The sequence below is a fragment of the Grammomys surdaster genome, unplaced genomic scaffold (assembly GCF_004785775.1).
Source record: "Grammomys surdaster isolate TR1022 unplaced genomic scaffold, NIH_TR_1.0 126185, whole genome shotgun sequence".
Taxonomy (NCBI): domain Eukaryota; kingdom Metazoa; phylum Chordata; class Mammalia; order Rodentia; family Muridae; genus Grammomys; species Grammomys surdaster.
Window position 1 is genome coordinate 535,777 of NW_021620991.1, and position 26,074 is coordinate 561,850.

General features: G+C 48.7%; 3 protein-coding genes across 4 annotated transcripts in view; 1 reads left to right on the forward strand and 2 right to left on the reverse strand.

Annotated features, from left to right (window-relative positions):
• The window catches only part of Morn1 (MORN repeat containing 1), a 58,677-nt gene extending 53,605 nt beyond the window's left edge, over nucleotides 1–5,072 (reverse strand). The window contains exons 1-4 of the mRNA XM_028757924.1: nucleotides 4,968–5,072; nucleotides 4,187–4,258; nucleotides 2,038–2,136; nucleotides 606–716 (exon numbers count right to left, since the gene is read on the reverse strand). Coding sequence (XP_028613757.1) covers nucleotides 606–716; nucleotides 2,038–2,136; nucleotides 4,187–4,258; nucleotides 4,968–5,043 — 358 coding nt within the window. The 5' untranslated portion in view covers nucleotides 5,044–5,072. The remainder of the gene's footprint in view (nucleotides 1–605; nucleotides 717–2,037; nucleotides 2,137–4,186; nucleotides 4,259–4,967) is intronic.
• Nucleotides 5,073–5,295: 223 nt separating this feature from the next.
• On the forward strand, nucleotides 5,296–17,655 carry Rer1 (retention in endoplasmic reticulum sorting receptor 1). Of its 2 annotated transcripts, none has more exons than XM_028757902.1 (7): nucleotides 5,296–5,447; nucleotides 8,985–9,072; nucleotides 10,626–10,730; nucleotides 12,624–12,723; nucleotides 14,433–14,511; nucleotides 16,018–16,153; nucleotides 16,729–17,655. In XM_028757902.1, exons 2-7 carry the CDS (start codon nucleotides 8,992–8,994, stop codon nucleotides 16,816–16,818), a joined length of 591 nt encoding a protein of 196 aa, XP_028613735.1. In that variant the 5' UTR covers nucleotides 5,296–5,447; nucleotides 8,985–8,991; the 3' UTR covers nucleotides 16,819–17,655. The 2 variants fall into 2 exon arrangements, with proteins under 2 accessions (XP_028613735.1, XP_028613737.1); XM_028757904.1 differs by lacking the exon at nucleotides 5,296–5,447 and adding an exon at nucleotides 8,584–8,606.
• On the reverse strand, nucleotides 17,610–24,395 carry Pex10 (peroxisomal biogenesis factor 10). The gene is made up of 6 exons (XM_028757901.1): nucleotides 24,209–24,395; nucleotides 23,592–23,672; nucleotides 22,435–22,841; nucleotides 20,867–21,042; nucleotides 20,649–20,784; nucleotides 17,610–19,746 (listed from the first exon to the last, which is right to left on the reverse strand). Exons 1-6 carry the CDS (start codon nucleotides 24,312–24,314, stop codon nucleotides 19,678–19,680), a joined length of 975 nt encoding a protein of 324 aa, XP_028613734.1. The 5' UTR covers nucleotides 24,315–24,395; the 3' UTR covers nucleotides 17,610–19,677.
• Nucleotides 24,396–26,074: the final 1,679 nt, after the last annotated feature.

Here is a 26,074-nt window from a genome sequence, read left to right on the forward strand (position 1 = left end):
AATTCAGAAACTCAAGGGTATTTCTGTTCCCCAGGTCAAGTAAACCTGGAGAAAGAAAGGGAAGTTCCCGCTGCATTCATATACACTACAATCTGCTAGTCTCATTTACAGCATTAGTTAGCCTTTCCCAGTGTCCAAAGGGACAGGTATCCCTTCAATCAAACCCTTATCCTCTTTGGCCTGCAGGCCATACAGGAGATGACTGACTCAGGCCTTAGGGCCTGATAGTCCAGTGTCACTGGGATCTTGGGAGAGTGGATCTGGTCAAAACATGTCTGCAGCAGCAGCAGAAATGACTCACTCTGAAACTGCAGACCTGCCTCAGGCCGACCTGTAGGATCCATGCTTATCATCAAAGAATTGTATGCTATTTTAATCTGTAAGTGGTGGATAGTACAGATAGCAGATATGGGCAGGACACATGTCCCAGGTCATGGTAGGCAGCTTGCTCTCTGTATATAGGTTCTGATGGGCTCATCTGCGCTATGGACAAAAAAAGGGGTACCAATTCCTGTCCCTTTCCAGCCTCCAAAGTCAGACAGGCTAGGTTAAGTAGTTCTACCACCAAAGCACACACAGTCCCCACAAGCCCCTGGGTACCAGACCTTCCCTCAGGCCTTGGGAGAGCTCCCCTTCGTAGTGACCTCCGGCTTTGTACTTCATGATGCCGTGTCCTTGAGGCTCGCCTAAAACAAACTGTCCAGAGTAGGTGTTTCCTGGGATAGATATGAGGGGAGAATCAGGCTGCTTTCCAGTTCTCTGCTGTGTCTCAGCCAATGGCGGTGGAGATAACACCATTTTCATTTTCTTCTCCCTTTTTCCTTTTCTTTTCTTTTTTTCTAGTTTTTCTGAGACAGGGTTTCTCTGTGTAATTCTGGATGTCATGAATCTCGAGCTGTAGAACGAGGTGGTCTCAAATTTAGAGATCCGCCTGCTTGTGCATTTCAAACGTTAGGACTACAGGCTTGTGGCCTGAGGTATTTTCAAATGGAGGTCTCTGTCTCTGTCTCTGTGTAGACTAGGCTGGCCTCAGAATCACAGAGATCAGTCTTCCTTTGTCTTCTGAGTGCTGGGGTCAGAGGTGTATGCTACTACACTTGGCTGGTGTCTGTCTTTTTTTTTTTTTTTTTTTGGTTTTTCGAGGTGTCTGTCTTTTTACCTTACTCTTTGGTGTGGACAGTGAGGAAGAGAACATGCTTTGGACCTGTGTCCATACCCTGGCTGCTGCAATGGCAGACTGCCTAGGAAGCCCTTGCCTGGGGCACTGGTGGTATATAGCGAAGGACTTTCCCGGCTTTTAAAAAACAACTGAATACCACACCCAAGAGAAAAACTCCCCCGAGTGCTAACAACCCACTAACTGTGAAGCCTAAAACTCCAGGAAGTATCCCTGGCCACTGGCATGGAAGCCACGGAGCAGTCTGCCCATCCAGGGATGCGGTATGACTGAAATATCTTTGTTTAAGTGCTGGCATTAAAGGCACTCGCGTGACCACCTATGGTCTAAAATATCTTTAAAAAAAAAAAAGATTTGTTTATTTTATGTATGAGTGCTCTATCTGCATGTACACCTGCATGCCAGAAGAGGGCACCAGATCCCAGTATAGATCATTGTGAGCCACCATATGGTTGCTGTGAACTGAACTCAGGCCCTCTGGAAGAACAGCCAGTGTTCTTAACCACTGAGCCATCTCTCCAGCCCCTAAAGTATCTTTAATGTAGAAGAAAACTGTAACTTTGGGATGACAAACCTTTATTTCAACTAGGTGTTACAGAGAAGACCAAGTGGTCTATAGAGGTGAGTGCAAACCCTTACCTAGGAGCCCCAGGGCACCCTTTCACTAGGCTAGGTCTTCCCTGGGCACAAAGGCCATCCAGGAAGTAGGCCTCACACTCCCTTGCCCCAGCCTGCATGCTGGTATCCTCTCATTACTGGAGCCTGAAGCTCCCTGTTTACACACAGCACTTTGTGTGGCCACAAACTCTGGGATGGTTTATGGGAACAGAGTCAGCAGCCCACTTCTGTCCAATGCTAACCTGACCAGGCCCAGTGCTGGTAGCCTTCCCCAGTGATTTCTCCATCCACAAATTCGCCTTCGTAATAACTTCCATCTTTAAACAATAGTTTCCCATGACCTGGTAAGAGAAACAGTGCAGTCAGCCCAACCCATGCTGGTTGGTGGGGCTCCCTTTGCAGAGTGAAAAACCTCAGCTGCCATGGTGGCACATGTCTGTAAGCTAGCTGCTTAGGAGGCTGGGCCAATCTGGGCAACTCAGTGGAAACTCATATAAACAAAGCGACACATTCCTGACCGCCAGCTCTCATTGAGATGACCACAGAGGCGTGAGCTGTGCACATGAGACCTTGTTTGTCCTCTGTCCACATGAGGACAAAGGACATTGTGTGTGTGTGTGTGTGTGTGTGCCCACACGTGACAGTGCCTATGGAGACTGGAAGCTGGTGTTATGGTGTCTATAACCTGGAGTTATGGGCTGTTGTGAGCTACCTGATGTAGGTGCTGGGAACTGAACAACTCTGGTCCTCTGCAAGAGCAGAAAAAAAAAAAAAAAAAAAAAAGCTGAGCCATCTTTCTGGCCCCTGGAGGACACATTCTTAAAATTGGGTGACTCTTCAAGCAGTTCTGACAATGGTGACTGCTTACAGTCAGATAATCCTTAGTGGTGGTGAAAAAATGAGAAACATCAGTGTGATTAAAAACACTAAACAAAACCTGAAAGGTGCTAAGGACGCAGCCTGCTGGCGGGGCACTGGCCTCATTCGTACAGGCCCTGGGGTCGAAAGAAAACAAAAAGTAAATGATAAAGACAATGCTGGTAGAGACTGGGTGCAGTCGTGCACTTGGAAGGCTGAGGCAAAAGGATTGTGGGTTCAGGGCCAGCCTGGGCTATATAGCAAGATCGTGTTTCAAGAAAACAACAAAGAAATAAATAAAAGAAAATGAGAAGGAGATTCTGGTAGATAGCAGGTGTGATGAGCTTTCTTGCTTACAGAGAAGGCAGAGTCTACAAATGGGGGGAAAAAAGTCAGGAAGTCTACACTCAGTATTTCTCTGGTGCGTGCATACGTTTGTGCATGTGTGTTTGCACAGGGGGCATTCCAGGGCATGCTCATTTTGTACTTCTTTCCTCTACTGCTCAGATTTTCTAAAAATCTGGTCCCTTTCTTCCTTCCTTTCCTCTCTCCCTTCCTTCTTCTTCTTCTTCTTTTTTTTTTTTTTTTTGGTTTTTCGAGACAGGGTTTCTCTGTGTAACCCTGGCTGTCCTGGAACTCACTCTGTAGACCAGGCTGGCCTCGAACTCAGAAATCTGCCTGCCTCTGCTTCCCAAGTGCTGGGATTAAGGGCGTGTGCCGCCACTACCCGGCCCTTCTTTCTTCCTATCTTCTTTTCCTCCCTCCCTTCTTTTCTTCCTTCCTTCCTTCTTTTCTTTCCTCCTTCCCTCCCTCCCTTCCTTCTTTCTTCCTATCTTTCTTATTTTTGGCTTTCTGAGACAAGGTTTCTCTGTGTAGTTCTGGCTGTCTTGAAACTCTTGAACTCAAAAGATCCGCCTGCCTCTGCCTCCCGAGTGCTGGGACTAATGACCGACCGTCGGTCATTTCTTTCTGAATAGAAACGAAGCCTGCTGTTTCCCTCCATGTAACTCTAACGTGGGAAAATATAGCAGACCCTCCATGCTGCTGAGAGAGGTGACAGAAGGTAGCCTGCTGAGAACATAGCTGTCTTTCTCTAGGCATCAACAGATCCAGTGTCTTACAGCAAAATCTCCATATCTTCTGCCCTTTGTCTGGTGGTTTCCTATAAACTGGAATGCTCACAGACATGATGGAGAGAAGATTACCATTTTTTGTTTATTTTTTTTTTCTGGAACACAGAGACACTAAGGCTGAAGATTAGAGGCCTGGATATCTAATAACAAGCATGCAGTACGCCATGATGGTGTTCGGGTGTGTCGCTCTGGGTCCACTGCCCCAGTCTTTACCACCCACCACATGCGATGGGCTCCAAGCCTAAAAGAATTGGTCTCACATTGGTTCTACCATGACAGGGGAAAGTGGTACCAGTGTGCAGGCACAGTACTGGGCTATGCTCAGTACAAGACTAACTGCCTCTCACACTTCTCGGGAATTTGGCTCTGGAATGGGCTCTGGAATGATCAGGCCTCTTACCATGTTTCTTGCCTCCCTTCCATTCTCCTTCATAGCGGAAGAAAGAATTTGGGTATACGTATACACCATAGCCTGTGTACGGAAAAAAAAAAAAGATGAACATAGTAATGGTTTGACATCAGTGTCTTTAACATGACAGGATGCGTCACCTTGGTTAATTGCTCAAGATGTATGCTCCCTCTCCCTTCCTTGGGTTTTGCTACACGGATAAGTACGGAGAAGACAGGCCTGGCCAGAAGAGAGCTAGGACAAAAGTTGATTGCAAGCTCTTAAGAAGAAGGATTCAAATGGAGGCGGTGAGGGCACGGAAGCAGTGAACAAACACGACATCGAAGAGCCCACTCAGCCAGGGCCTTCACCATATTCCTGTTCCCACGGGGCAAAAATCCACATTTACTCCTAAGAACTGGCTAGCCTCATCTTTTGTCATGCAGCTCTTGAGACGTCACGCCCAACACCCATCTCTCAGTTACTGAGGTGAAAAAGCAACCCCACCGCTTCCTTGCTAACAAGTCGCAGCCTGGGACGGGAAAACAGTGTCACGAGCGTGGACTCTGGCCTCATATCGACCCTGTTTCTCCGGTTTTAGGACAATTTTTCATCAGACTGCATTGGGTGGGTCCGCAATCCCAGGTCCTGTGTGCTCACCCAGCCCAGCCTGACCTCGGCTCTACCCCGGTCCCCCTAACGCAGGGCCGACTGGCTGTGAGCCTGCGGTCTGGACCACGCCTGTGGAGCACGCGAATGAGACGGAGCTCCAGCAGGGATACGCAGCCCGTACCGTTTCGCGGCGGCAGTTTCGGCGAGTGCTGGCGCTGCTGGAGCGAAGCCGGGTTCGGATCGCCAGCGGCTGCCATCTTGCCGCTAAAGGTTCCCTAGCAACCATGAAGCTGCCCGCTATTGGCCTCCGGTTGCCATGGGGCGTGGCCAGGAGACCACAACATCCGAAGCAACGGCGTCTGATCCGGAGCCTGAAGACGCCAACGCGCCTGTGCACCACAGCGCATTTCCGTCAGCCTCATCCTTCCGCCGGGAAGCACTCCCGCCAACGGCCTCGGCGTCCATACCGGAAGCGGAAATGGTTGGAGCTTGGGCCCCGCCCCGCGGCCATCTTGGCGGCTGGAGGCGGCGCCGCGGGACGGAACGGAAGTGCCTGTGCAGCTTCCCGGATCCGGAGCCGAGCTCTGGGGGCCGCCCTGCCCGCCATCCTCCTTCCGCAGCCGTGAGGGAGACCGCGGCTCGGCTGCACCGGAGCTGCGAGGTGCTGGGGGTGGGCTGGTGGCGCGGACCTGGCCGGGAGGCATACCGCTGCCTTCTTATGGACTGTCAAGGCCGCGGGCGGGCGGGCGGGGCCAGGCAGCGCTTTTGAGACTGGCGAGGGGTTGCCAGGGGCCGGCCGATCTCCGAGAGGGGTACGCGAGAGGATTGCTGAGCGCTGCCCGTCCCGGCCGCGGCTCGCTCGCCCCCCTCTCCCCGGTCGTGGCTTTGGAAGAAGGTGGCCTGTTGTTGCCCTCACAGATCCGGGTGGCATGTGTTAGGTGTCCTCTTGCTATCCCACTACCGTCTTCGGTTTCGGGGCACACGTGTAGAAATTAAGCTTGAGTGCGAAGACATTACTGAACGGATTGAAGGGGTGCTGGTTAAATGGTTCTAGATTATATGGTGACATTAAGGCAGTAAAATCCTCAGCCTTCCAGGCTGTACCTCCAAGCGTCGTGCACATAAGACTACATTGTCTGTCTTAGCAGGGTATCAGTGCAAGAGGGCTACCTACCCTTCACATTGAGAACCCCCAGTGGCTTTTCTTTCTTTCTTTCTTTTTTTTAACTATTTTTTTAGATTATTTATTTATTTATTTATTATATGTGAGTACACTGTAGCTGTCTCCAGACACCCATATGAGGGCATCAGATCTCATTGCAGAGGGTTGTGAGCCACCATGTGGTTGCTGGGATTTGAACTCATGACCTCTAGAAGAGCAGTCAGTGCTCTTAACCGCTGAGCCATCTCACCAGCCCGGCTTTTCTTTCTTGATTCTTAATAATAGATACTATCCAGGAGGTGGTGGTGGTGCACGCCTTTACGTGAGGCAGAGGCTGTGAGTTTGAGGCCAGGCTGGTCTACAGAGTGAGTTCCAGGACAGTCAGGTCTACTACATGGAGGAACCCTGTCTGGGGGGCGGTGGGGGAAAGACTAGAGACTAGTTATATGTCTTGGAACTGTTTTTTTTAAACGTGAGTTTTTTAAACTCAAAATATGTGGAATTCCCTCATAAGTGCGCAAAAGAGCATCAGTAAACTCATACTCTGTCCCTTAGATCCAGAATGTGTGTTGGGGAACTGGTTGGGGTGGAAGTAGAATGTTAAGAAAGGGCTGGGGACGATCCAAGATGATCATCCCCACCCCCAACCCAAAGGTGGGAGGGGCCCAGAGAGGGAAGGACTCAGAGGGGCAGGGTCTGGAAGGGTCAGAAAGGGACAGCTCTTGAAGCATGCAGGTGCTATTCCTTGGCCAAGGGCAGTGACCCTCAGATGCCGTGCAGAGAGCTTTCTCCTCTCTGCTGTTTCCTAATTTAGGAGTGATGGATTGCAGAAACTAGCCAAATGATGGGCTCCAGAAGAAGTGGAGAATGTTCTGTGTGTGTCCCCCTTAGGACAGTTATCTTGCTTTTTTTTTTTTTTTTGTGACAGAACATAGAGCAGTTTCAGTAGGTATGTGACAAGCACTTGTAGGTTGTCAGGCCCATCCTAAAACCAAACCAGATCCCTCAAGAAGGAGCTTGCAATCTGGTCAGAGGAAATTGAGAGATTACTAGAAAGGGATTGGAAAACAGTTGCTGCAGGAAGTAGTATCAGTGATGTGACATGGAAATGGTGGTCATTTTGGACAGCATGGAGGGCCTCCCTGACCTTTAGTCTGAGTGGAGAGAAGAGAAGAGGATTGCAGCTAGAACAGCTGGTATGAGGGCTGCCCTAATCCAGGAACAAGTCTGAAACACTGAAGGCTGGCACTTGCTTCACCACAGGCTGCCAGGAGATCCTCATAAGAACCCTTTGAGGAGGCAGTGAAGTGCTCATCCCATTTTCCAGGTCCAAGCCCAAGGCATTCTTCAGTAGCTGTCCCAGGTCGCACCTCTAGGAAGTGCAGTGCTGGGATTTGAAGCAGGCAGTGGGACTCCAAAGTTCACATTCTTAATCTCGCTGTGCCACCTCTCTCAGGTTGTTATTGGCAGTGAGTTTAATCAAGATGTAGAGCAATGTTTGTCTGATAATCAAAACTTGACTAATGTGTTTTTGGTAGGTTTTCTACACATCATCTGAACCAGAATTTTAAGTAGTTAGCTCAGTTTAGAGTACACATTTTAAAGGAGTAGTTCTGTCTTTTTTTTCCTTTAAAATGACCTCAGCTCACTAAGGAGTAGCTCTGTCTTTTTTTCTTTAAAATGACCTCAGCTCACCCGCCTCTGCCTCCTAAACTGGGATTAAAGGTGTGCGCCACCAGACCTAGTGTTTTCTTTTTAATATTACTCTTGTCTCAGTTTAAGCAAAAGTGTTTTCGGGGTAAACACTGTAAGGGAACATTTTCGTATACTATAGGGTGAAGAATATGACTAACACAGCTTTCTATAAGCTGGGCTTTGGCTTACATGGAATGGCCATTCTAGGTAGTACTTTCTAGTGTGGCCTCTATTTAAATGTGGAATCCCCAGAAAGGGAGAACCACAACTAGGTCCTTCAGTTACATTGTGTGCATTTCATTTCTGCACACACCTGAGACCAAAGGGCGTTCTCAGTCTCCTGGGCAGCTCTGAGCACTGAACTCGGGTTCGGGAAGTGGCAGCACACTCACAACTCTTACTGCAGACTTGAGACTGTGGCCTGTGGGGCTGCTGAGAAGGCTGTCACATTATGTGGCCTCTGACATCTGGTTCCAAAGGACTCCCGCAGGGTTGACATAGGATAGGCTGGAAGTGTTAGACTTCTCGTCCTGCTGCCCTACCGTAGCATTTGTGAGCCTGGTTTCTTACCTACTTTGGGAGCATTAAGACCAAGCTCAGGACTTGGCTGCAGATTGAAGTCTTCCTGTGTGTCCAGTCTTTAGAAGGGCATCATTTTGTACACGGTGAACCTGAGGCTGACTGAAGCTAGAGAGGGTATTGAAGGCCTCTCAGCTGCTCAGCACAGGTAGATTTAAGTCATACTTGAGCTACAGCTTGTTTCTCCTCTTCACCCTGTAGGTAGCAGAGGAACCTGAGACAGGTGCTACTCATAGATTTGAGAGGACCAGGAGCACAAGATTTTTCCTCCTGCTTTTCAAGCAGGACTGATGACAGAGGCCCCATCACTTAGCCGTTTCCCTGAGTCTGTATCTGAAGAGCTGGATATCAAGCTGGGCCTGCCTAGGCCTAGGGCTGCTGGAGGTCTGTCCTCTGTGAAATCAATGGTAGTGATGGTTTTCTTGGCTGTCTGGGTTTTACAATGAATTCTGCCTGGGATCCCAGCAGCATTTGAAATGGCCAGAGGCAGATAGGGTTGCCTTCAGTTGCCAGATAAGAAACAGGGACACGGATAGATGGACTGCTTGCTAGTCCTGTTGATTGGGAGAGGACCTGGCCCTGGGAGTATAGGTCCAGGGCAGAACATGGAGAAGACTGTGTGTTTGGTGAAAACCTAAAGAAATGCTTTGGATGAAATGTCAAGTCTTAAAAAGTTCTTGACAAGACTGTCAGTAGAGGGGAACATTTTCATATCCCTGAATACTTTTTATTTATTTTAAAAGTATTTTGTGTTTATCTCAGTTACAGAATGTCTGAAGGAGACAGTGTTGGAGACTCTGTCCATGGGAAGCCCTCAGTGGTGTACAGATTTTTCTCACGGCTTGGACAGGTAAGTAGATTTGTAGATCATTAGTAGAAATATTTGGAAGGGAAGCTGTGACTCCTGACAGACTCTCTTGAAGGGTGAGTTTGCTGTCTCACAAAGAGAAGCTAACCTCCAGCTTGCCCTAGGCAGAAGCCTTTGCTTTCAGGGTTTGGCTCCTTTCTTTGCCATGAGTGCCTGTTCACATGTTCCCAAAAAAGGTTAGGTAGAGGGGTCTGGACAGTGGGGACATCCTGTTACTGTCTCTGTTTTGTTGCTGCTGCTTCTGTTCTTCCTTCTCCTCCTCCTCCTTTAAAAATACTAAAATCCTTATATCTCAGTGGTGTAGATGATGACAGTCGTCCTTGATCTTCTCCTTCCACCCTTCCCTCAGCCTGCCACCCGCATTCTGGCAAACCTCAGCCTTCCTTTGCTCTCATGTGTCTGTTGGGTGTTGTTCCCTGGGAGTGAGCCTTTCATGCTGGCCCAGGTAGATGTAGGTCACGATGTATGGCTGTGTTTGAGGCTGTCTCGTACACTCACTGTCTACAAGTCTGATTGATACTATGGTTCAGTTAAAAACTTGCCACTCTTTTAAGAAAATACCATACGGCAATCTGTTGATAATTATTGAAACCGCTTGGTGGGTAGGTACACTTTACATAATTATGAATATTTAAAAATGCTTGTAATTAAAACTTAAAGTTATATCTCAGAATTAAGATGTAAAATGTATCTATGTGTACATGAAATGCATGTTTATAGAAAACCCAAGAGTTTCCATAGTAATGACTGTAGCTGCTTTGGTATGTGTAAATGCACGGTTTGGCTGCCAGCAGTCAAGCTGTGACCAGCCACTTACCAGTGAAGGCAGGTAAGGACAGTGTGGGCCTGCTGGGCAAGTACAAGGTCCTGGAGTCTTAAGAGCCACATCTGGGTCTCAGAGAGACCCCTTGGGAAAATAGGTTTTGGGTAGGATTTGACCCATGTGTGTTATAGCATAGGATACAGTATGTGTACTGTATGCGGATTACAGCATGGGTTACAGCATGAATGTTACAATATGTGGGTCACAGTGTGTGTGCTACAGTATATGTGCCACAGTATGCATGTTAGAGTATGCGTGTTGCAGCATGAGTTACAATATGCGGGTTACAGTATGTGAGTCACAGTATGGGTGACAGTGTGCGTGTTGCAGCGTGCGACAGTGGGTTTAAGGTGTGGACTTGCTCCTCTGTAGCCTATGTCCTCCCTTTGGGTGAAGTTGATCTTCCCTATAAATGATGCTTCTGGTTAATGCTGTAGCATAGTCTTTTATGCCTGATCATTGTATGAAGCTTTTGCTTAAGAATTGGATCTGTTTCAGGAATTATTGCAGATAAATCTTGGATTAATTGTAGTCAGTGTTTCAAGCCAGTGTATATACAATATACATTATATATGTGTGTGTGTGTGTGTGTATTATAACCTCTTGATGTTTTACGTATCTCTTTAAAATTGAAGCCCAGCTATTTCAGAAAGTGCACTTTATGTTACATGAGAGTTATGAGTTGATGTATGCCTTTTATTCTGCCTTACAGATTTATCAGTCCTGGCTGGACAAGTCTACCCCCTACACAGCCGTCCGGTGGGTCGTGACACTGGGCCTGAGTTTTGTGTACATGATTAGAGTTTACCTGTTACAAGTAAGTGTGGTCTCAGCTGTCTTCATATTGTGCTGTCAGCTGGGGTGTCTCTTAGAGGGTGTGGTCTATAATCACTACGTTCAGGTGTGTGACCACCTGTTCCAAGAGGCTTGGCAACAGTTTGTCCTGACTTTATCATGTTCCTTACCTAGAGTTCCCAGTGTGCCCAGGCTAGTCTTTTGGACAACAGACCCTGTGGTTTCCCTCAGACCTTGTGTGACTCTGGGGTCACAAGCTGATCTCTGCATTCTTGAATGGAGTGTTACAGACTTAAGGTGCAGGAGTGACTTGTGCACTCACCTGGGTCTAAGCTACTTCTGTGTGGCTAAAGAGGGGAATGAGGACGAAACGTTTAGGAGGGTGAGAGATGGGTGGGTTAAGGCAGTGCTTCAGATCCCTAGGCTGTCTGTGGACACCTTTGACAGGTGGCTTCTACTCAGGTTTTTGTTTGGAGCGTGTTGCTCCCTAGTTAGACACTTGGTTTCCAAGAATTCCTTGCACACCTGGGTTGGAGGCTTTTCAATGTCCGTTAGTGCAGAGGAAGGCAGCTTAAAGATTTCCGCTGGCGCATTTTCTCTGCATTCATGAAAGGTATTTCCACATTTAAAGTCTGGCCATCCATCCATCCATCCAGTATTTAGGAGGACAGTAGGACATGAGACAACACATTGATTTACTGTATTTATTGATGAATTCACTACTGTGAAATTCTTAAATAAATGTAGACACTTGTTCTTTATGGTTTTCATTTATGAATTTATTCCTAGGAGTAGACACAGTGCTGGTTTAGCATGATGGTGGTAGGCTACTCTCTAGTTTATGCTTGAAGGATTTGATCTGTACTGCATGTCTGAAGTTAGTGTTGAGTTCATTGACACTTGGTCGATTCACTAGTGGAAAGACTGGATGGGCAGCCTTGGGGTGGGGGTGGAGCAAAGCACACAGGACGGTTGTATTCTGCTTTGAATCAGGTTTGTGCCTGACTTGGCATTCCTCAAGGCTTGGCTTTGCAACATGATAGCATATGTGCATAAAATTGACTTTTATATCTAGTTTCTAGTTGTCTGACTTGAAAAATTTTTAGGCAGAAAGGTATCCTTTATATGAGAAATACAGGCCTTTAAGGACCGGACTACAGGGATTCCCAGTTCTTTGTCTTCTCTGGAAAGTTGGCTTTGAAAACTTTAGATTTTTGCCAGGGATGAGATGGGATGGGAAGAGGTAGGGTGCAGTGGTGGCATGTGCCTTTAGTCTCAGCATTAGGGAGGCAGAGGCAGGGGCAGGTGGATCTCTGAGTTCAAGGCTAACCTGGTGTACAGAGTGAGTTCCAGGACAGTCAGAGCTACGCAGAGAGATCCTGTCTCAAGAACAAAACAAAGAAAAGAAAAAAAAAAAAGACAGAAAACCCTTTTCTCTTGATTTCCTGGTTCAGGTTCTAGATCTCTCATGTGAGGTTACAGTTCCGAGTGAAGTGTTTGTATTGTGCGGTTGTCTACAGAGGACTGCCAGCTGCCATGTGTACAGCAATAGCTGACATTCTGTTGTAGACTTCATGTGAGCATCCATCTCACATTAGCCCTGTGGGCAGAGCAGTGTGCCTGTTGAGAGCTTTCTTTTCTGCTGCAGCCAGTCCTAGTAGGGACTATGGCTGACTGTCACGCTCATTTGGCTAGACCCTTAAGGACGTTTGTTGCCTGGGCCCTAGGATGTCATGGTCTTGTCAGACTCATAAGGTAAATTAAGGTAAATGGTTACTGTGGAGCAGTTGTTGTTTATCCCCTCACCTTGAAGAAACCATGTTTGTGGTCCAACAGGGCTTCATGGGTATGGGCTCAGTGAGTTGGTTCCAGCTGGCTGGGCTGCTCATGTATGATGCCTTCCCTTCTCTTCCAGGGTTGGTACATCGTGACCTACGCCTTGGGAATTTACCACCTAAACCTTTTCATAGCGTTCCTTTCTCCCAAAGTGGATCCTTCCTTGATGGAAGACTCAGGTACAGCAGGGCCATTGGGTGCTGTCAGAGTACTCTGTGACTGCCTCTACATCATCCTTGGGATAGTCCTTGGTCCTGAGAACACTTGGACCTGGGCTTATGGTATTTATTTGTAATTGTGATGTCTGATCAGGATTACTCGCTAAACCCTGTGCAGCGGTGGGAAGGGTCGTTCTTTATCTCCACTTGGCTCAGGAGGAAAGTAAAGCCCTGGGCGTAAGCAACACATGCAGAGTCACATGAGAGAGAGAATGAGTGGGGTACGGGGTCTGCTCCGCTGCTCCCTGCCTCAGGATTCACTGTTAGGTACTCTCATGTGACCAGAAAAGTACAGAAGCAGTAAACAGTAGAGATACAGCTCAGACCAGGAGGACTCTTGTTGCCTGGAGTTAGTATCAGCTCAGGCGTTGGGTGTGCCCTGGTTTCTGAGTTGAAATGTTCTTGGGTTTGGGTTTTTGTTGTTGTTGTTGAGACAGGGTTTCTCTGTGTAGCTCTGGCTATCCTGAAACTCACTCTGTAGACCAGGCTGGCCTCAGACTCAGAGATCCGCCTGCCCCTGTGTCCTGTCTTGGGTCTCTCCTATTATATGGGTTCCAGGGATTAAGCTCAGATTGTCTGGCTTGGCAGCAGGTGTCTTGATCTGCCGTGGCATTTCATTGCCACCTTGTGCTTAATTGTGATAATGGATTTCTGTGTATTCCATACTGGCCATAAACTCACCCTGCTTCTGCCTCTCAAGTGCAGTATTATAGTATAATATGGCCTACATTATCTATTTCCTGTTTTAGGTAAACGTTAGTTTGTCCTTATTTACATAACCATATAGTACAACAAATGAAAAATCTGTGTGAAATTGAGTTTTTTAATTATTATTTCATGTACATTAGTGTTTTGACTACATGTCTGTCTGTATGAGGGTATAGGATCCTCTGGAACAGGTATTACAGAGCTGCTGTGTAGATGCTGGGAATTGAACCTGGGTGCTCTGGAAGAGAGTAACCAGTGCTCCAGCCACAAAATCTTTTGTTAATGTCTTTTAAAAGTGCATATGTCTTTTATTTAAAAAATAAATAAATAAATAAATAAAATTCTCGGGCCTGGAGAGATGGCTCAGCGGTTAAGAACACTTGTTGCTCTTCCAGAGGTCTTGAATTCAATTCCCAGCAACCACATGGTGGCTCAAGCCACCTGTAATGGGATCTGATGCCCTTTTCTGACAGGAAATTGTACATGCAGATAGAGCACTCACATAAAAAAAAAAGTCTTTTAAAAAAGGAAAAAAAAAAAGCCGGGCGTGGTGGCGCACGCCTTTAATCCCAGCACTTGGGAGGTAGAGGCAGGTAGATTTCTGAGTTTGAGGCCAGCCTGGTCTACAGAGTGAGTTCCAGGACAGCCAGGGCTACACAGAGAAACCCTGTCTCAAAAAAAAAAAACAAAAACAAAAACAAAAAAAAACAAAAAAAAAACCCAAATAAATAAATAAATAAGGAAAAAAAAAAGTCTCACCTGAGTTTTCTAAAGCAGCAAATTACTTTGTAAGTTATACTCTGTCAGTTGACTGTGGACCCCACACTTTCGTTGAATGACATCTGTTGCCATGTGTGAGGCATACTAGTTCAGAAGCATTTAGGGAAGATTTCTAAGTGGGGGCAGAAATCCAAAGGTAAGAGAGGCAGATGCTTCATCTCCAGTCGTGTTCTACTTTTCAGATGACGGCCCTTCGTTACCAACCAAACAAAATGAGGAGTTTCGGCCCTTCATTCGAAGGCTTCCAGAATTCAAATTTTGGTGAGTTAATTTTTTTTATCGAATAATAAAATATGTGTGTGTATGTGTCTATGTCTTACTTTTGCAAATGTTGTAATTGTCCACATGTAGGGAATGTGGTACCATTTCAGTAAACATACACTAGCTAATAGTCATGTAATAGTCAGGTCAAGTGCTTGGCACATCCACCACGGATACTGACTACTTTGTGTTTGAACAGTAAAAGTCCCATTTAAGCCAGGCAGTGGTGGCCACACATTTAATCCTCCCAGCACTTGAGAGGCAGAGGCAGGCGGATTTCTGAATTCAAGGCCAGCCTGGTCTACAGTGTGAGTTCCAGGACAGCCAGGGCTACACAGAGAAACCCTGTCTCGAAAATAAAAAAAATAAAAATAAAAAAAAGGTCCTATTAAAGGTGTTTTGAAGGAAGTGCAGCATTGTTGCCACTGCTCTTCCTCTTGTCTCCACAGTGGAAGTCCTTTCTTTGCTATTATTTCTTCAAGGCTTTTGTGGAAGATGCAGACCAGTTTTTGTCCTAGTTACTGGTTTCTTAACAAAATGGGAATTTTGTTGTGCTTTATTTGCATGTGGTGTGCATTAATCTAAAAGGTTACATTTGGGCTGGACAGCCATGGGGTGTGTAACAGGGCTTTCCAAGGGATAGCACCACTTCACAATGCTCTGTCTTGGGTAGCAGATCAGGCTGGTTCTAGAATGAAGGGTTCTAATAGCTGTTTTCTGGGCCCTGTGCCTACTGTGGGCACTGCTTTGGTTCAAGGCCACCCTGCACTTCCACAGAGCAGACATCCTGGCAGTGCGGAGACTAGGGAGAGAGGGGTGAGAACACAGGTAGGTGCAGTGTAGTGTAGCTCCTCCGAGGACCTTCTGTCAAAAGGTTGAAGCTGTGGCCTCCTGGCCTGTCTTTTGGACCAAATGTTCCCCCAGAGCCCAAAGGAGCCAAAGTCTTTGTTGGCTTAATACATTGAATGAACAAACTGGGTTCTGTGAGTGTTTTAACTCAGCAGCTCTGGAGCTGTGTGTGGGACACAAAGTGTTAAGAGTGTGGGATATGATCTAGGAGAGGAAGCAGAAGGTAGGTAGAAGCCCCCAAGGAACCTAGACTTTGTTCTGTAGTAAAAGAAGAGCTTGTGGGGTTTCAGTAGCACAGAACCTAACCAGCAGGGTGGTGGTGGCAGGCCGTGTGCTGGGGTGGGAGGCACTCCCTTGCACTCAGTCTTCCAGAGTCGGCACCAGGGCCTAGGCTACTGCTCAGGATAGCAGTTCCAGGCAGCACACTTGAGGTGCGTTTGGCTTTAGCTGAGGTGTCTTATACTGTGTGTAAGCTTAAGAAGACTTAGTTTTCGAAAGACTGAGGGGACTTGGTTGTGCTTCAGTGTAGTGTACACAGACTGACTGCACACTGCACTACTCTATGTCGTCTCTCTCTGGTGGTGGTAAAGGCCAGAGAGGTTTGACAGTTGTCTGGTGCTGCCCGGAGATCACACTAATGTTTCCCTTTGCTTTAAGGCATGCAGCTACAAAAGGCATTCTTGTGGCCATGATCTGTACCTTCTTCGAGGCTTTCAACGTCCCGGTGTTCTGGCCGATCCTGGTGATGTACTTCATCATGCTTTTCTGTATCACGATGAAGAGGCAAATAAAGGTAAAGACACAGCGCTGCTGTGCGAGGTGACCAGCCCAAGGCTGCAGGGTCCCTGGAAAAGCGTGCTGGCATTGAGTTTGAGTGTTAGTATCGCCCTCTGTGTGTGATGACTGACCGGTGCTTGGCTTCTGGCCATGAGTCCCAGACTGCAAGCCCTCTGTGAGAACAGAACCTTCCTGAAGGTTGCTGGAAGCTGAATAGGAAAGGCCTGCATAGGGTCAGGTGGGCTTGGGCCTGCAGTGCTTCAGTGGCTCCTTTTAGCTCATAGCGTGGTAGCCTGTGGTAGCCCTGCTAGAACATAAGGCACACCCCCACATTGGTGATGTAGCTGTGCCCCTTCTGTACTCTCCCCAGCTTTGCTCACGGAGGCTCATGAAATGCTTCCCTAGTGTTGGGATTTCAGACAGGCCTCTAGTGGGTTAGAATGTGCCAACCACACTGTTGGCTTCTTGATTTCAATTGGGCTAGACAGAAATAATGGAGGGGTACCTTTGGCTATTCAGGCCTAGGGAAAAGGGTTAAGCAGGAAACTGTTTTGAAATAACTCAAGTTTGTTTGTGTGTTTGTTTTCCCAGCACATGATTAAATACCGGTACATACCATTCACACACGGGAAGAGGAGATACAAAGGGAAGGAGGACGTGGGCAAGACATTTGCTAGTTAGAAGCTGGACTGACTCTCACACGGACTCAAGAACGGTTTTGAGCCATTGTAACAATGCCTTTTTCTTCACATAAAGTAGTTGATTATGAGGAAGTTGAATTTTCTTTTTAAGAGGAGCCTCAATGATTTGTATCTGAAATATCAGGTTCTTGAAGAAACTGGCATTTAAACCAAATTGCATTGATTTCTTTTTCAGTGATGTTCATGTGTTTGAAATGGACAGATTGTAGTGAACCATAGGCTCGGGAGGCCAGGTGGGTGGCAGCCCAAGCGAGCCGGAGGGAGGACGGGAGTGCGGCCCCGGAGAGCTGCCTTCCTGACCCCGCTGAGGCCACTCCTCTGTGCCAGAGGGACAAGCCAGCCTGCTTCCTGCTGTGAAAAAGAATGTACCGCTTTGAGGGTGATTTCACAGAGCTCTGTGGGGTTCTCATGCCAGTGTCTGAATCTCATCTCACTAGAGATGTTTCTCAAATTGGCCTCGATCGTAATGACTCAAAACTCTGTTCTTAACTACCATGATTGCTTTTGAGGGCCTGGAATTATAAATATATATTATATTTTAATTGTTTGAGACTATTTTGACACTTTCCTTTGATACATAACATTTTGCTTTTGATTAATTTAAACTTGTTTTCATGCAACAAGCTCTTTAAGGAAACAGAACGGGCCAGAGCACACCAAGTCTGGGGTTCATCGCTTGGCCTTCTACTTTCTATGGGGAAAACAGAACCTACCACGTGTCAAACTTTTTGATGTGATAAAAATAATTACTCTTTAAACATTTTACTAAGCGACTTTTAAATCCCAACTTTATTAAAGAAAGTGTCCCTTGCTTGTACGGCCTTCGTCTACACCACGAGTCACTTCCCTGACGCACAGCCTGCCACAGCTACTGCAAGGGAACCAACCGCTGGGCCAGTTAGCACGAGGACAGCAGACACCACAGGGACAGGAGGGACAGGCTGTCAGGTACCAGCAGGCTCTTCAGTCCCAGGCTGTGACCTATTCAGACCCCACAGAGAGGTGTTTCTCATCCGTCCGTCCGTCCGTCCGTCCGTCCGTCCATCCAGTGGTGTTAGATACTGAGTAAGTCAGCTGCCCGGGCTTCCTTTGTGGACACTCTGATAGTCCTTTTAGATGTCACATTTTGTACACCTAACCTGTTATTTTCTAATGTTCTAAGTTAAGTTTGTTTTTTTTTAACCATGTGGGAACTTGGGGCTCAAAGCCTAGACGTTTTTGTTTACATTTCCCACACTGTTTTCCTCATCACTGACTAGACTCTGGTGTGTTGGAAAGAAAGTTAGTTCTACCTGGCCAGAGCAGCAGAGCAGTCAGGGTACTGCACATATTTGTAGCTATGTTCCAGGTTCCCACAGACTTCTTCTTATAGGCTTCCTGAAGCTACTTTTTGTCAGTCCTGGTCCCCTGCCCCACCTAGAGCAATAGGTCCTGCTCTCAGTAAGGGGACCTTCACAAGGAGGATGGTGGCTTCAGCCCTACTCACTGCTTACAGACCAAAGGCTCTATCACGTTGTCTTCACACTGTTTTATGAAATCTAGATCCACATCTCCTGAGGTTTTTTGTGTTTGTTGTTTTTAGTTTTTAAGACAGGGTTTCTCTGTGTGACCCTGACTATGCTGGGACTTACGCTGTAGGCCAGGCTGACCTCAGCTCAAAAATCTGCCTGCTTTTTCTGCCTCCTAAGTGCTGAGACCAAAGGTGTGTGCCACCATCATCCAGCTAGAGCTTCTGTTCTTAATGTACTTTTTCTGTGGAATTAGTCACTTAAAGATATGCCAGGCTGTCGCTGACTTGAATTCATTTTAAAAGCTTGGAAATGTCAAATGGAGGCCAGAAACAAGCTAGGGACGAGCCATGAGGGAGCTGGATTTGGCAGTGACATTGGGTAGGCAGGTCACTTGCTTTATCTGGCCTCCAAGCCAACATGGCTCACTTAACTTCAGAGAACAGCTATCTTGGGGTGCACGGAAATTGGTTTATAGGAAAAAACTCACTCAAGCCAACTCTGCTGGGTTGGTGAGACATTCAACAAGTAAAGTTGCTTGCTTGCTACTCAGCCCGACCGGAATTTGATCCCTGAAATACATGATACAAAGAACTGACTACTGCAAGTTGTTCCCTGATCTCCATACATGTGCAGTGACATGTGTGCAACCTAATACAGTCTTAAAAAATCTGCAACTCAGGGAGACCCCTTCCTATCCACTAGAGAAGATGAAGACCTTCATTTTCTATTTTTAAGATTTATTTATTATGTATTATAGTGTTCTGCCTGCACGCCAGAAAGGGCATTAGATTCCAGTATAGATGGTTGTGAGCCACCACGTGGTTGCTGGGAATCGAACTCAGGACCTCTGGAAGAACATCCAGTGCTCTTAGCCTCTAAGCTGTCTCTCCAGCCCAGACCTTCATTTCTTAAGGGCTTGGCAACGTGGGTAGGTGTGTGGTGGTGTTTTAGGAGGGCACTGACATTGGTGAGCCCAGAGTGCTGGGCTTTGCTTCCTGCCTACCCTGAGCCCTGCCTCACAGCCTGATGCTGGCCTCCTCTTTACAGACCTGAGTAAAATACCCTGAACTTCTGGAGCGGTTCTCAGCTGTGTGGCTTGGGAAGGGAGGGGGAGCCCACTATCTCCAGAGTTTCCAGAGACTGAAGAAGCCATAAATTACATGCAACAAACTCCTATCCCCATATTGAATTTTACCCACTTGTGCCTGACCCCTCTCTTTCCAGGTCACTGTAGTAGCTTATGTGACAAAAGGACAGTGTGGAGGTTTTGTATTTCTGTGCAGCCACAGGAGATTCCTCCATGAGCTTCCATCCACTTCTTGGAGCTGTCAGCGGTAGTGCCTCAGGTAGACCAGCTTCTGGGGTGGGAACTTCTCCCGACACAAGGGGCACTCTGTCTGCAGGGTAGGGTACATATGTCACATTGGCTGTGCACTGTAGCTGGCCCTGATCTCCAGTGCATCTCCTCCTGTTCTACATACATGCACAGCTGTAAACAACCAGAAAACAGCCTCTCCCAGGATCCCGAGTCCTAGAGGAGCTAGGCATGTGACAGTCATGCATAGCTGTGCTCACCCGCACTTTCTCAGTATTGAACCTTGGATTGCTAGGGCCTCTCCTGAGCTTTACTCTTTGACTGAACCTCTGCCATGTCTTCCCAGCAACCCCACCAGTAAGATACCAGGCTGTGTGCGACTCTAGTCCTTCCCTTGTAGGCCTCCCACACAGTCTAACTCTAGATGATTCCTAGTGTTTCCTCTCAAGAGAAGAGACTTGCTCTGCCATCTACGAGAAAGCAGGGTACACAGTGCCCACTACGCAGACTGCTGACTTAGCAGTGTAAATCTTGTGTTTTCTGTACTGCAACCCAGGACACATAGCCACATAAAGTTCCTTCTCGCCTGCAGCTAGGCTTCCGGCCAGGGCTGTAAAAGTAGCTGCCTGGCTAGACATGCCAACCAGGGCCCAGCTGCTTACATGAAGCAGTGTGCTCTGGGCACCTGTCCTTCTGGAAATGGTTCACTGGTGCACAAGAATAATTTGGTATGTACACACGTACTCGCATCCTAAATGTATGAAGACATGAAGACGGTAAGTGTAACCTGATATGTGCACCCAACATGTGCCATTCACCTGCCCTCAGTCAGGTCTCAAGAGGGGAAAGCTGGGAACTTCAGCCCCAAATATGATTCCTATCTCACAGAGCTTTCAACAAGACGCCCACCTCTCCACCCCCAACTCAAGAGGTTTGGGAGGTCGGGGCAGTATAACTGTCACGGCCACAGGCGAGCATGCATACCTTGGTGTTGCACCACTCGGTGATGCACTCCCAGCAGAAGAGATGGCCACAAGGTGTAGCTGTGGAGTGTCTTCGTTCCTCCAAGCATAGGGTGCAGAGTGGGGTTCTGCACACGGCTCTGTCCTCAAGGGAGCTCCTATGGGAGTGAGTACACAGGTGAGTATACTTTTCACAAAGTCAGGGCAGGGCATGCCAAAGTACCTCAAGCCCCTGCACACCTGCGGTGGGACAGATTGCGGTGCAGCCTCCACTCCTTCCTGGCTCGCTGCTTCTGCCTGAAGCTATACAACTGCAGCCCCATGGACAATGCCAGATGCAACAGGGAGACTAGCCCCAGCAGTCGGTAGCTAGTGCGAGCCCTCTGGTCCTCTCCAGGTAGCCAGCGAGTGCGGAGCTGTTAAGACAGGTGACTTTAGCCATCAAGATCTCTTAGGACCTGGCCTCTTGTCTGCTGGAGTTTATGTTCAGCCAGGCCGCCTCATGGCCGCTGGCGGTGTCCCGAGAACAAGAAGCAACAGGGAAATGGGTTTAAGTAGTGACTGGGAACCCTAGCTATAGGGTGACCTTTAGGCATTAGCAGCACAGACAAGAACCAGGAGGCTAGATGGAACAGGAAAATGGGTGAGGATTCTAGAGCTGTCTGGGGACTACTACAGAGGAGGGGAAGGAGCCCAAGGACAAGCAGGGTAGAGAACAGCAAGGGAACCTGGACAGGCAGATACTGTTCCCTTGAACACTCTGGCCCTCGAGGATGCTGTTCTAGCCTCTGCTGTAGCTAGTGGTGGAACTCCCATGCACATCACAACAAAACTATGCTGTCTTCCACTTCCTGCCTTCCCACTGGCAGGGAAATGAAGACACCAGCTTACATCATCCCTTGGGCTGGAACAGGAAAACAGCAGGCCCTACAGCAGCAAACACAGTCCCCAACATGGAGCAGCCATTAGGAAGGGAGGCACGTCTGCTATACTAAATGACTGCTTGGGCAGGTTTTGCTTTATCTGTCAGTGCTTAAGTTAAGGTGACTGGTGAAGTTCAGGGGGAGGCCAGACTATGGTTCTGTCTATGAGAGTGAGAGTGAGAGAGAGAGAGAGAGAGTGAGTGAGTACGTGTGTGTGTGTGTGTGTGTGTGTGTGTGTGTGTGTGTGTATGGGGGGGGGTATGAACTGGCTGGAGGGAGAAGGTGGCATCTGGTCCCCTGACAGGTGGGTGGTGGGCATGGAGGTGATACCAAGGTGAGGTCTTCGGTGTGACAGGATACAAGGGCATTTGGTAGGAAGCTAGGGTTGAGGAAGCAGGGACTGCCAGACAACAACAAGATCCAGTACAGACTGTTAGGTGGCCAGCGCCGTGGTGAGGTGATGTGCTCACGCTTTTTGTCAGAGCTGCTGGATGGTGATGAACAAGGGCCTCTGCTGGCAGAGGTGAATGAGGAAGGCCAAACTCTGGGCTAGAACCTGCACTTGACGCCCTCTGGAAGAGGTGCTCGTCCTCAAACAGTGAAATGGACACAGCCACAGGCCCATAGTGAGGAAACTGCTGAGGCTGGCCCTAAGTCCACTCACGTGCTCAAGTCTGCTGTCCCATCTTTAGTTTGTGGAAACTGGACTTCCCTGGGCCTTTTAGGAAAATATAACTGAACAAGCCCCGCTCTTTCCCAAGTACAGAGTTTCAGTCGCAGCTTGGAAGTGGAGCACTTGGCTGTGGTCATGTCAGCACGGGTCCCCAGATACACTGCTCAGAGGCTCCCGGCCTGTACACCAGTCCCCTGGGCATGGCTACTTACATAAGTGATCCCTGATAGTCTCTTGGCCAGGTGGTAGAAGGTACCATGAATATAAAACCAAGCCACATGGAGCCGATGGAGGCAGGCAAAGCCCTGTCTCAGGATAAAGACTGCCCGCTGGAGGGCCTTCCTCTGCTGTTCAGTCAGGGTGGCCACGTGGTGACGCACCCAGCGCCGTGCCCCTGATCGGCTGCGTCCTCCAGGTAGCAGACTGCTCTGTGAAGCCCGGGGACCATCACCATCAGCTTGCAGCTCCTGCTCCAGGGGCAGCAGCGCCTTGTCTAGCAGGTAGGGCAAGACAGCATGTAGTGCAACCAGCACTCCACGGCGGAGCCTGGAGGGCACACGCTGCTGGGATGGGTCCACTTGGATGATCCCAACGTACTCCTCTCCAAGGGTCTGGTAGCCTGAGGATTAACACACAATGATGAGGGTCCAGGGACAAGCTCCTAGGCTGGCCTGTGTCCCCTCAGCCTCACCAGTCACCCTGAGACCTAACCAAGGCCAGCACAACTTCTTGTTAAGCCCACTGTGGCCTTGCTGTGATTTCATGATGTCACAGACTGCTACTCTGGAATAGGCCTTGTGTCCCCTGTCAGTTCCTATTCCCTCCAGTCTCTATTCTGTTCCCCAGTCCTTCCTCTGCTGAACCTCTAACCCCTGTCCAAGAGACGGGATCCAATCTTGGGGCTTTCTTCCTTCCAGACGATGGCTCAGTCCTAAGTATCAGGCATACACACCGCTGCTTACCTGACACTGTCACATGGAGTCAGATAAAAAAACTCCAAGCCTACCCACAGCTTGAAGCTAGCTTCTAGTAGTCTGCCCTGCAGAAGATGAAGCCTGACTTCCTATTCCTGAGACCAGACCTGTGGTGTCTTGTGCTCTTTCCATGTGTCTCACCATGATCCTGCTCGTAGGCTGTAGCAGCCTCTGTCCCTCACAGGTATCTTGCAATGCCTCACACCACCCTACTGAACGAGGCCTCCGGAAAATATCTGGGCCAAGTACCCAGTCTGGCCAGTATCTTCTTTCCCTGAGACCAGTGAAGGTGATTTCCAGGAGCTGCTCAGTTTGCCTGGCAGCTTTCACCATCCCCTACAGACCTGGGTCGATTGTGGGCCCCTCAGTGCCAAGGAACTGCCAAACACGGCTACCTGCAATTGTGGTGAGGCCAAAGTAGGCTATGTCCGAGAGCAACTCGATCTCTTTCCTCCATTCCAGCCATTTCTTTGCACCTGAGAGAAGAAAAATATTAACTCTGGAGAGGTGAAGTGGTTCACTTAAGTTCACTCCCCCCAGCTCGCAGTGGGGCAGGTAAAGTCCACATCAAGTTCCTCCTAGGGCGACCTTCAACAACTACTCCCTTCGCCTCCTCTGCTGCCCTGGTTGACCTGAATGACTCCGAGACGAAGACCACCTCCTAAGAACCCCCAACTGTAACTGTCTTGAGTCAGGAACTGTCCTAGAGCCATGGGGCCCCAGGAAAGTCTAAGTAGTGCTAAGAACATAAGCCAGAGGCGACCTGTTTAGCATCAAACCTCGGCTCTCTGAAACCCAAATCTCTGCCTGTGAGACCCACGTGTCTAGCTATAAGAGTAATAATTTTAGGTCCAACCTGTAGGGGCTTTTGGGGAGTAAATGGGCAAATGCTTGAGAAACACTTTTAAAGCAGAGACCTGCAATGTGTTCAGCAGTGTGTACGTCTGTTTTGATCCCCGCTGTCCAAACAAGCTTTGGAGCTGCCGCCTGTCTGGGTGCCCGGAACGCTCACCCGCTAGGCTGTGCAGCGCTCCACCCGCCGCGCTCCGCAGGCCTCCCAGGTAGTACTCGTCCTTCTGCGCCGCCCGGATCACTTCAGGGGCACCGGCCCGCGCCATGGCCCGAATCGGAGGGCTCGCACTGCGCCGGCGCGCCTCGTGGGCGGGGCCTGTGACGCTCGACGTGCCTCCGTCGTGGGGCGCAGGCCGCGAACACCACGAGGGCGAAGGCGGGGCCTAGGCGTGACATCCGCGGAGGTCGGGGCGGGGCCATGACGGATGGGCGGGGTTACGCGGGGAGAGGTGTGGTCTGTGCTTGGAGGGTAGAGCCGCACAGTAAAGTGGCGGATATTGACAGGCACGTGGTGGATACCTAGTGGGTGGGACCCCGAAGAGCTCAGCCTCGCAGATGTGTCTTTTGGCCTGATTTAGGTCCAGCTTTCTGGCAGGAGGCACGTGTCTCTGGGACTGCAGAAGTAGACCTTATAGGATAGCCACACCCAACGGACTACGGAAGTCCGGAGGTCCCGTTCGGAATTCCTCCCGCTGCCCATGCCCTGGTTTCCTCAGCTTGGGTTGGGCAATCCCAGATAGTACCTTTGAGCACTGCCAGGTGACAGTCACGGCTCATGCAGAGGCACAAGCTTCTGGCCAAATCAGATATGACAGTTTGAAATGCAGATTCTTTGAAGGCCCAAGGCTGCTTGTGTCCCTGGAAGACTTTTTCTCTTCAAACTCAAAAAGCTCATTTCTGGCATTACCATCGGGTATATGGCCTGTTTTAAGTGTCCCCTCCTGGACTGCTGCTTACACGTGACTGCTTTTTGGATTCTCTTCTCTCAGTCATGGAGAACAAGAGCAGAATCGTTATTCAAGTATCTGTTGTTCCCAGGGATACGGCCTCAGCATCTATCTCTGTGGGCTCAAATCCTAGACACAGACCTCGTTTCAACTGTTGACCGGTGCCTTGACCCTCAGGTTCCTCCTTGTGGGCTGTGTAAGACACCCCTAGCCACCGCTCAAGGATTCTTCCTAAGGGACAATCCCAGGATGGCCAGCAGGTGGCGCCGTCAGCCCATCCTTTCTACTAGCTTGGGCCACTAGCGATGATTAACCCAAAGAGATCATGCACAGATCGGGGAAACAAGTGGTCTTTCAGCGAAAAGAGAAAGTGGAAGGACAAGATGAATAGTGACATCATTGTAGATCAGTTCTCTAGGTTTCCAGATGACCATATGGCCTTGAGTCCCCCTTTGCTTCAGTGTTTCCGGGTTCCAGAACTCTGAGGTGGTAGAGCTCTTGCTTGCAGAAGGGGCATATGCCCTTTGCGACTTCCCTTTGACACCCTCTTGCCTTAAGCACAAGGATCCTGAGCCTGAGCCTTGTGGTTTTCTCCTTGTAAACTCTTCCCCCTGTTTCAAGGATGGAGGACAGAAAGGCCAGGCTCCTGAGGGTTTCAGGGAAGGCACCAGAGGTGTATTGGAGGACTTGACAGTTCTAGTCCTGGCTTACACGCTCCCATACCCACCTCCTGGTCTGCTTGAGGGCCACCCAAATCTGTGAGACAACCATGATTACCTCTTGTCAATTGTAGTGAAGTTCCCTGGGGACATTGCACTGAAGAGTCTTGGCTGGGCTTTGAGTTCCCCCCTTTGGGGCCCTCACTAGCTCTTCGAGGGATAGGAGTGGTCTGCACATTCCTTCACTTGGTGGGTCTCAGGTTTCTGGTCTATAGACCAAGAATGATGACAATAACTAGCTGGTGTTTATTGAGAGCCCATTATGCCAGCGCTGACCACATGGATTGTGTGGGCCCACCTAGAGATGCTGATTGGTAGTAGCTCTGGGACCAGATGGAATTCTGCATCTCTGACAGGGGT

What these genes read in the sequence shown, in the direction of transcription:
- Rer1 (XM_028757902.1), top strand. Translation starts at nt 8,992, where the DNA reads ATGTCTGAAGGAGACAGTGTTGGAGACTCTGTCCATGGGAAGCCCTCA. An exon ending in TTAGAGTTTACCTGTTACAA is followed by an intron (nt 10,731 to 12,623) that starts GTAAGTGTGGTC and finishes CTTCTCTTCCAG; the next exon opens with GGTTGGTACATCGTGACCTA. An exon ending in CTTCCAGAATTCAAATTTTG is followed by an intron (nt 14,512 to 16,017) that starts GTGAGTTAATTT and finishes CTTTGCTTTAAG; the next exon opens with GCATGCAGCTACAAAAGGCA.
- Pex10 (XM_028757901.1), bottom strand. Translation starts at nt 24,314, where the DNA reads ATGGCGCGGGCCGGTGCCCCTGAAGTGATCCGGGCGGCGCAGAAGGAC. An exon ending in CGCAATCTGTCCCACCGCAG is followed by an intron (nt 20,785 to 20,866) that starts GTGTGCAGGGGC and finishes TCACTCCCATAG; the next exon opens with GAGCTCCCTTGAGGACAGAG. An exon ending in CCGAGTGGTGCAACACCAAG is followed by an intron (nt 19,747 to 20,648) that starts GTATGCATGCTC and finishes CCTACCCTGCAG; the next exon opens with ACAGAGTGCCCCTTGTGTCG.